General features: G+C 36.2%; 1 protein-coding gene across 1 annotated transcript in view; it reads right to left on the bottom strand.

Annotated features, from left to right (window-relative positions):
• The window catches only part of RAD54B (RAD54 homolog B), a 119578-nt gene that overhangs the window by 45123 nt on the left and 63807 nt on the right, over nt 1-10648 (bottom strand). The window contains exons 4-5 of the mRNA XM_007117628.3: nt 5304-5498; nt 1661-1942 (exon numbers count right to left, since the gene is read on the bottom strand). Coding sequence (XP_007117690.1) covers nt 1661-1942; nt 5304-5498 — 477 coding nt within the window. The remainder of the gene's footprint in view (nt 1-1660; nt 1943-5303; nt 5499-10648) is intronic.

Genomic DNA, 10648 nt, shown 5'->3' with positions numbered 1-10648 from the left:
AACCCCGTTCCCCTGCATCGGCAGGCGGACGCGCAACCACTGTGCCACCAGGGAAGCCCCAATTCAAATCTTAAGATTTGAATTGTACCTTCACAATGATGAGGCATCATTCAATGCTAACAAAATCTGTCATGCTTTACTTTTAAGTGTACAACTTATCCTAACCTTAGCAAGATAAAAAAAAGAGAGACAGAATAATCAACTATTTACCATTTACAAAAAGGGCTTGCTTACACACACCCACACATGCTCATATACACATATATATAAATTATCACAATAAAATTTTTCATTCACTCAGTCAACAAATATTTAGCATACACAACATATACCAGGTACTCTAAGTCTCTATGATAGTTATTAGAACCCACATTTTACACATGAGGAGGCAAAAACATTAATGAAGTGACTCCCCCAACAGGTTGAAGAACCAGTTAGTTCAGTGGTAAAACCAAGACTCTAACTCAGGTCTTTGACTAAGTACAGTATTCTTTTCAGTTCCCCACAGCCCTCTATTACTACATGACAGGAAGGCAAAGAGAAATAAGAATAAAGGAGAGAAGGAGGCTTATTAAAAGAGCTAATGGGACAAAATATTTAGATAAAGAGAAAAATCAGAAGCATAAGCTTCCACTCTCTAAATTTCAATTAAGTCTCAAACAAGCTAGAATAGAGCTAGGAATTTTTAATTTGGGGGTTTTAATCTCAATTATGCCGTTATTTTAATTCAAGCAAGTCAGTTCATCCTTCTGGGACTCAGTTTCCTCAACTGCAAAGTGAAGGGATTGGTCTAAATTACCTAAAAGGTCCCTTTATTTCAAAAATTCTATGTTTCCATAACACTTGCAAGAGGGGAAAATAGTTATTTTAATACTTTTACTTATGATTATTTTAATAGTTATTTTAATACTTTTATTTTACTACTGTTACGAAAAAAGCCTATTCTCCAACTTCTACATCTGCTACACTATAATTCAAATTTCTTGTCTGTCTCCTCACCAAATGAGAAGCTCTGTCATGACAGTTTCACCTCTGGGCCCAATGTATAAAAGGCACACAAAAAATACTTGTTGACTGAACAATCAAATTTTTAAAAGTCATAAACAGACATGGTTTTATTTTTTATGTAATTTTTTAATTAAATTCATTAATGTGAAAATTAACTTGATGAACTGAATTCTCGTGAATAAAATTTGAATTCTTTACATGACACCTGACCTTTCAATATTTTAATACTGAATTAAATCACTAATCACTAATATACGTGATCAAAGCATATGGTCTTCAAAGCAGAAGCTCAAAAATATTCCTAACTCATGAATTTACTAATTTTTCTCCCTACTAAAGATATCAGATTTTACTCAAAATCATATACATGTATGTATGTGTGTATACATCTACAATTTACACAATTTTCCTTTAACACATGTATAGTATTTTGATTATTGTATTCTTGCAAATGTACATTTACTTATGAAATAATTCTCACACTATATTGTTACTCAACTTCAACATTATCCTTTACGTCAGACTGTATGTCTGAAAAATAATATATACTTTTACCTGAAAGCTTTAATACAAAATTTAAACTTTAAATTCACATACCAAAACATCTTTAGACAGTAAAAACATAATACTCAAATTAGTTTTGAAACCTTACTTGGTGCATATGGGTCATGGCGTGGTTTGCAATTTTGGAAACTGTTCTGTCTATTTTCCTTTGAACTTAGTTTACAGACACTTTTGAACGGGTTAGAGAAACACTTCTTGACAGCTTGAGAAGAAGGTAAGGCAGAAGAACTTCCTCCTCCAAGCTGAAAACATCTGCCACTGTTGAAATCATCTGGAGAGATTATACCCATGACTTCTATTTCTTTTCCACCAATCATCATTGTTTGGCCCTCTTCAATCTTTTCAAGCTCTTTGAATTTATATCCAATGCCTTTAAATTGAGAAGAAAAAAATTAATTTAATGTATTGACACTCTAAAATGACTTAATTAGTGTAACCAGAGTCTTCTTCCTGTAACTGTACAGAATAAAAACTACTTGGCATGCAAATAGCCTCATAGAACCATTAGCCAGAACAAAAATATAATTTATCATTTTAGTAAAAACACACACACATACATGCAAAAATCAGAAGGCATAAATAATTATATAGTTATAAAAATTAGGCAAGTTTTAGAGAGGCAAGGCTTTTCTTAATTACTGAAAATACAGCCTATTGTATTCATAGTTTTGCCATCTGCTGTCTGTAGAAAATCAAGCCAAGAAAAGAGTTTGATAGACTATATGGACCCTCCTTTCTTGTGAACAAACTAGAGAAATACCAGGGCAGCTCTATCTCCACTTGGAAACAGCTGGAAATGTGCAGAACTAGCAATAAAAACAATTTCTACCACAACTAGTACTGTACTGTTCCACCTGAGATAGCATCGTAAAAATATATTTGTCATAGAGGCCACTGACAGTCCAAGTTCTAGCTCCTGAATAAAAAGTGGCATATTTTATAATATCAAACTTGTTTGAGTTATTATTAATTCAACAGACATTTATTAAGTGCTGCCATGTGTAAGGTGCTGATGCAATATAAATACGAGTAAGTTAGTCAGAGTCCGTTTAAAATGAACTCATTAACCAGATAGAGTGAGGGAATTTCAGACTCCTATGCTTGTCTACATTAAATGCATGGTTTTTGTGCCACTAGGAGGGGCAAAAACTGTGTACAACAAAAACTTTTTAAAGTCTCTAAAAACAAAAAATAAAAGACCATCACATTTTAGAAAACATGACATGACCCTTTTAAAACTAGCTGGAAATTGCTACAATTCCCTATTAAAACTGGGCTAATAGTTACAATCCATGCCAATTGGTAACTACATCATATACATTCTTCAATTATTTATGATAGAGGTCTGATATAGGAAGAAGTTATTTGGCTGGAGTTCCTCAATGCTAAAGACCCATCCCTCCATTTCCCAAACTATCTCAATTCAACAACAGTCTTGATCTCTCCATACTAAGGAAGAGAATAGTTTTATCTTCATATAGAATCCAACACTATTAATCCAATTCCTATTAATCACATGAAAATGGGAGATAAGAATAAACATAATTTTGAGGAATCTTCAAGTCTCTAATTCCAAGATCTCTCATTTCACTTTGATCCATAGTGATGACTGTCTCAAATATCTCTTAAGTCTCCAGAAGACTTTCTTTAAACTCTTGAACTCTTTTTCCCACACTTGTTCTTTTCTGGGTATTGTGTAATGACAGTCAATTGAATCTGACTACATTATCACAAGCTATTAGCAATTTCAGCATTAGAGCCTTCATTTTTCTTAGAGTGTTTATTCCTACATTAACAATATTTAAATGCTGTATATCCAATTTATTTAAAAGAAAAACCACTTGCATTATAGGTAAAAACTTGCAAGATTAACTCCAGGTTGATATATTTATTAATGTTATAATTAAGCAACCAAGTCTTATGTTTGGATGTTTTCACTTTGAAAGCCAATTAAAACCTCCATTAATGTTTAAACCAGTGGATTCAACTCCTGCTGGATATGAGAATCATCTGGAACATAAAACATATGGATGTCCAGCCCCTCTCCCCACCATCCAGACCAAATAATCAGAGCCTCAGAGGTCAAGGCCTAAGCACTGGCATTTTTTAAAAGCACCGTAGGTGATTGTACTTGGGTAGTCAGAGCAAAAACCCACTGTTTATAACCTAATTTGCATTTATCACTACTTGCAACTGAAAGATCATTTTATTACAAACTATACATACTCAAAACCATATATACTATACCTTATGGGTAACAGATGTTCCAGGGTAATTTAGATAATTTTTACCTCTCTACGTGGCTTTAGAATATAATTTCACTAAATAGGTATAAACAAGTTCTCCAAAAATTTTGCCTCAGTCTACCCTAACCAACAACATGGAATGTGTACTGCAATTTTTCTTTTTAAATTTCTCTAAACACTAAGAATAATAGTGAATATATAGCATTTGTTCATTTTTATAATAAAAAATTCTATTGCAGATAATTCCATTCAGCCTCAACTCTTGCCTCTTTTTCACTGCCCTTGATATACTACATTCCTGAAACACTGAAGTAGTTTTGCCTTTGAACCTGAACATATGCCTTGCCCCTTTCTCATCCCCTACAAAATTATCCATCCTTCAAATATTACCTTAAACAATAACTCCTATGAAGCTTTCCATTAGCCTCGAAGGTCAACTTAAATGGTCCTTCTATATATGCTCGTATTGTGCTTAGCAAAAATTCTCATTGAAACAATTACCTTAGTGCTTCCTAATTATCAATTATATTGCCCGGTCCCCACTAAACTATAAACTATATCCATCTTTGAATGCTTACTCCTAGCATAGTGCTTAGCACATAACAGTTACTGAAAGCTATAAACTATGGTGTTTTCAAATGAATGAGTGAAGTTGTAGAACAGATTTTGTAATTATGGGCCACACTCTGAACTGAACAGTAAGAGACAATGCAAAAAAAACCGTAATGGTTTTAGGTACTCTGAATTTGTGGGCTAATTTGTACAAATCATGCTGGCAACATTTTATAACAGAAATAATGGTAACCTCCAATTTGTATGTATTAATCTAGGTCATGTCTAGTCATTAACTCCTTGCTATTTTCAAATTTTTTCTAGGTATCATTGAAGTTAAATATCATTCCACTCTTAATACCAACATCTTTTTAACTTTTAATCACTCAGCATTCTGTAAAAAAAAAAAAAAAAAAAAAAAAAAAGATGTAAAACACACCAAGACAAACTACTTAATCTCACAAAAATGCCAATGTAGGGGCTTCCCTGGTGGCGCAGTGGTTGAGAGTCCGCCTGCCAATGCAGGGAACACGGGTTCGTGCCCCGGTCGGGGAAGATCCCACATGCCGCGGAGCGGCTGGGCCCGTGAGCCGTGGCCGCTGAGCCTGCGCGTCCGGAGCCTGTGCTCCGCAGCGCGAGAGGTCACAACAGTGACAGACCCAAGTACCGCAAAAAAAAAAAAAAAAAAGCCAATGTAACTGTATATACCTGGCTGGACATTTTACTTTTGGAGAAAATGAAACCATGGGATGAGATTCAACTCACTGAGTATACATAAGACTCACGATTGATAATTTTATGTTTATGAGATAATTTAGACATGAAAGTCAATTAAGGAACAACTTTACAAAACCCAATTACATTTCAATTTTGTAGCCAGAGATATATATTAATTTTAGACCAAATCATAAACATCAGGTAATATGACAATACCTCTTCCAATGTCTTTGCCTTCCAAATCCTTTAATGTAAATGACTTTCCTTTTACAATAAGAACAGCATCACCTTCCCACTTTTTGTGTTTTTTCTTTGAAGGCTTACACCAAACAACACTGAAATATTTAACCAGGCTATCAGGTTCCTCTTCTTGTCCCTTAGACACTGTTATTTCTTTAGGGGCTAAATGAACTAGAATAAAAAATAAAATAAAAACCACATTATTAAAGATGACTTTAATATTTAAATAGTAAGATCATTCAACAAATAAAAGCACAGGTGAATTAGACTGTATTAAGTATTTTTTCATGCACATGTTAGCATTTTATAAACTGGGAAATTGCAAATGTCACGTGCTAACATTACCATGAGTACGATGAATGTAAATTTCTTATCATCATACAAACTATGTTGAAATAAAATAACATAATAATCACTGGCAACATTTTAAACTCTACTAATTAAAGATAAAATTTCAGCATCCATGGAAAAAGATCGATAATCATATTTTGAATAAACAACTGATTTAATTAACAGTGACATGACAAAATCAAGGAAAAGTAATATAAGATCACAGAGTTCTCTCAAAGAAAAACCTGTAGTTTTTTCAAATAAGAACAAAGGTAAAACAGTAAAGTAGCAATCAGACTAAATTTCATTAATACACTCTTGTCTCCTAGTTAGGGAGCAATCAGGTTGGACCACTGATTCTGAGAATTCAGTAGTATATAATCAGGAAATCAAAAGTTTCTTACAAAAGTCTACACTCCGCTTGAAAACATTTCCAATATCACCTTACAAAAACATATCCAAACAGTCTAACACAGAAAATTCTCCAGCAATGGGGAAACTAATTTATGGTGATAGAAACCAGAAAGTGGTTGCTGCCTCTACAGTTGGGAAATTGACTGGAAAGAGGCAGGAGAGAAGAATTTGTTCTATTGTCATACTGAGTGAAGTAAGTCAGACAGAGAAAGACAAATATCATATGATATCACTTATATGTGGAATCTAAAAAAGGGGTACAAATGAACTTATCTACAAAACAGAAACAGAGTTACAGGGGCTTCCCTGGTGGTGCAGTGGTTGAGAATCTGCCTGCTAATGCAGGGGACACAGGTTCGAGCCCTGGTCTGGGAGGATCCCACATGATGCGGAGCAACTAGGCCCGTGAGCCACAACTACTGAGCCTGCACGTCTGGAGCCTGTTCTCCGCAACGAGAGGCCGCGACAGTGAGAGGCCCACGCACCGCGATGAAGTGGCCCCCACTTGCCACAACTGGAGAAAGCCCTCGCACAGAAACGAAGACCCAACACAGCAAAAATAAACAAAAAAAATAAATTAATTAATAAACTCCTACCCCCAACATCTTTAAAAAAAAAAAAAAGAAAGAGTTACAGATGTAGAAAACAAACTTACCCTTACCAGGGGTAATGTGGGGGTGGAGGGAGGGGGAGGGATAAATTGGGAGATTGGATCGACACATACACACTACTATATGTAAGACAGATAACTAATAAGCACCTATTGTATAGCACAGGGAACTCTACTCAATACTCTGTAATGGCTTATATGGGAAAAGAATCTAAAAAAGAGTGGATATATGTATATGTATAACTGATTCACTTTGCTGTACACCTGAAACTAACACAACATTGTAAATCAACTATACTCCAATACAAATTTTAAAAAAATAAATAAAAGAACTTGTTCTGAGTGACAGGTACATGCGTATATACATTTAACAAAAATCATCACTGATCATTTAAGAGCTATACATTTTATTGCATGTAAATTATAGTTCAACTTAAAAAAGATAAAACCTAATAAAATAAGACAGAATAACAGCAGAATAGGTTGAAAGGCATGTGTATGATAGTCTATATAATGGTATCTTTTAGTGTTTTGAAGCAAAAACACTAAAAGTTATCTATTAATTCAAAGTACACTTGACACTAGAGACAAAATCTCCCCTTATTTCTGTCTTATTTTCTCTTTTCCCCTTGGCAGTTACAGTTAAAACATGAGCACTTCCATGAGGAATACAGACCACCCTCATACTGAGCCCTAGCTCTTACTTCTCACCTAACTTGTACACTATATTTTCAATGGCTAGATAAAAGTTATTCCAGCTGAAAAGAAGAAAATCTCATTCCCCCATTACTGAAGAGCTATTCACTATGTCTTTTACCAAATACACACTTGACCCCGGGAAGCTATCAAAACAATAGAATTTACAAAACAAAAACCAAATGATTACTTTATCTTTTAAAATACACCACCTACTTAATGGGACTTCCCCGGTGGCACAATGGTTAAGAATCCACCTGCCAATGCAGGGGACACGGGTTTGATCCCTGGTCCAGGAAGATCTCACATGCCATGGAGCAACTAAGCCAGTGTGCCACAACTACTGAGCCTGCATCTAGAGCCCACAAGCCACAACTACTGAGCCCGCATGCCACAACTACTGAAGCTCACGTGCCTAGAGCCAATGCCCCGCAACGAGAAGCCACCGCAATGAGAAGCCCGCGCACTGCAACGAAGAGTAGCCCCCACTCGCCACAACTAGAGAAAGCCTGCACGCAGCAAAGAAGACCCAATGCAGCCAAAAATAAATAAATAAATAAATTTACAAGATATACTTCACATCCACTAGGATGATAAGTATCAGATAATAAAAAGTATGGTGCAGACGTGGAGAAATTGGAATCCTCACACACTGCTGGTGGAATGTAAAATAGTACAGCCACTTTAGAAAACAGATTTGCAATTCTTCAAAAGATTAGAGTTACCATATGACCCAGCAATTCCACTCCTAGGTATATGCTCGAGAGAGAAAAACACATCCACACAAAAAACTTGTACATGAATGTTTATAGCAGGATTATTCATAATAGCCCAAAGGTAGAAACATCCCAAATATCCATTCAACTGACAAATGAATAAACAAATTTGTGGTATATCACTACAATGTAATATTATTCAGCCATTAAAAGGATTAAAATACCGATACATGCTACAACATGTATAAACCTTGAAAACATTATGCTAAGTGAGAGAAGCCAGTCACCAAAGGACTACACATTACATGATTCCATTTATATGAAATGTCCAGAACAAGGAAATCTATACAGACAGAAAGTAGTTTAGTGGTTACTTAGGGCTGGGAGGTGAGGGTGAGTTGGGGCGGGGTGGGGGGGCACATGGTGGGGGCAGGTTGAAAGCTAAAGAGTACAGGATTTCTTTTTTTTTTAATAAATTTATTTATTTATTTGTTTATTTATGGCTGTGTTGGGTCTTGTTGTGCGCAGGCTTTTTCTAGTTGCGGCGAGCGGGGGCTACTCTTCGTTATGGTGCACAGGCTTCTCACTGCAGTAGCGTCACTTGTTGCGGAGCACGGGCTCCAGGCGCAAGGTCTTCAGTAGTTGTGGCTCGTGGGCTCAGCAGTTGTGGCTCACAGGCTCTAGAGCGCAGGCTCAGTAGTTGTGGCGCACGGGCTTAGCTGCTCTGCAGCATGTGGGATCTTCCTGGACCAGGGCTCGAACCCGTGTCCCCTGCATTGGCAGGCGGATTCTTAACCACTGTGCCACCAGGGAAGTCCCCAGCATTTCTTTTTGAAGTGTTGAAAACATCTTACAATGGTGGTGATAGTTGCACATAACTGTGAATATACTACTAAAAATTATTAATTATATATTTTATATGGGTGCATTATATCGTATGTGAATTATAAATCAATAAAGTTGTTTCAAAACATGAGATAACACCACACACTCACTAAATTGACTAAAATTTTTTAAACTGACTATATTAAGTGTTAACAAAGAGGTAGAGCCAATTATAACTTAAAAAAAAAAAAGATGTAGAGCACCTAGAAATATTATACACTACTGGAAGGAATGTAAAGTAGTACAATCACTTTGGAAAACAGTTTGGCAGACTCCTAGAAAGTTAAACATACACCTCCTATAACCAGTCATTCCACTGGAAGGTATTTACCAAACAGAAAACATATGACCAAAAAAAAAAAAAAACTTGTACAACTTCAAGCCAGGTAAACCAATCTCCTGAAAGCCTGAAAAACCACTGTCACTACTAGAATTCAGATAATGCATATGTTCATCACTGGTATTCATGGATTTAGAAAGTGAATCTTGACTATCTCCAAACAATAAATTATCCTCAGAACCATCAAAGTTTTTTTCTGAGAAAACAAATGATTGATATGCAGCTGAGACAGCTGTGTTCAGAATGCTTGGCTCAATGACCTTTTATCAGTCCCTGAAAGGACTCTGGCTGCTGTAATCCTGAACAGAACAGTCAAGCAGGCAAAGGACTTAAGTGCAGTGGCCCCCGTTTCCGGCTTTCCTCTCATAATGAGGGTGTTTGAACAAAGGGTAATTTTACATACTTCTTTGGGGGAAAACATGCTTCTAATATACCAGGAATTATGATGTAGAGTTTTTTAGCCTCCTCTTTGGATATATTATTGTGAATACATTTCCCATATCATTAAATTAAAAAGTAAAATGGTGTTTAATATCTGCATAATGATATTACCAATGATATTCCCACTAACCGAGAGGATCCACTTCACTACTATGTATCAGCATATTACCTTACCAATTTTTCTCTAACTGTAGCTATTTTTTGCTACAATTATCATACAGTAAAACTGACTTTTTCTCTTGGTGTACAGTTTTACAAACTTTAACACAGGTATAAATTTATTTACCCACTACCACAAGCAGGATATAGAAGAGTTCTATCACTCCAAAAGACTCCCTCAGGCTATTCCTTTTAAGTCAGACCCTAACCCTATTCAGTTACTGATCTGTTTTCTACCAATATAGTTTTGTCTTTTTGAGAATGTCGAATAAATGGAAATCATACAGTATACAACCTTTCAAGCTGGTTTCTCCCACTCAGCATAATGTCTTTGAGATTCATCCCAAGTTGCTGCCTGTATCAAGTTTGTTCCTTATTATTGTACGGAATACTGACAGACAGTTGAGGTGTTTCTAGCTCTTAACTATCACAAATAAAGCTGCTATGAACATTTATGTACAGATTTTTGTGTAAACATTCATCTTTACCAATTTAATAGGCAGAAATGGCATTTACTGGGGCTTCCCTCGTGGCGCAGTGGTTGAGAATCCGCCTGCCGATGCAGGGGACACGGGTTCGTGCCCCGGTCCGGGAAGATCCCACATGCCGTGGAGCGGCTGGGTCCGTGAGCCATGGCCACTGAGCCTGTGCGTCCAGAGCCTGTGCTCCGCAATGGGAGAGGCCACAGCAGTGAGAGGCCCGCGTACCACAAAAAAAAAAAAAAAAAAAA

Source organism: Physeter macrocephalus, chromosome 15 (assembly GCF_002837175.3).
Source record: "Physeter macrocephalus isolate SW-GA chromosome 15, ASM283717v5, whole genome shotgun sequence".
Classification (NCBI taxonomy): domain Eukaryota; kingdom Metazoa; phylum Chordata; class Mammalia; order Artiodactyla; family Physeteridae; genus Physeter; species Physeter macrocephalus.
This window is presented reverse-complemented; position numbering and strand designations above follow the sequence as displayed.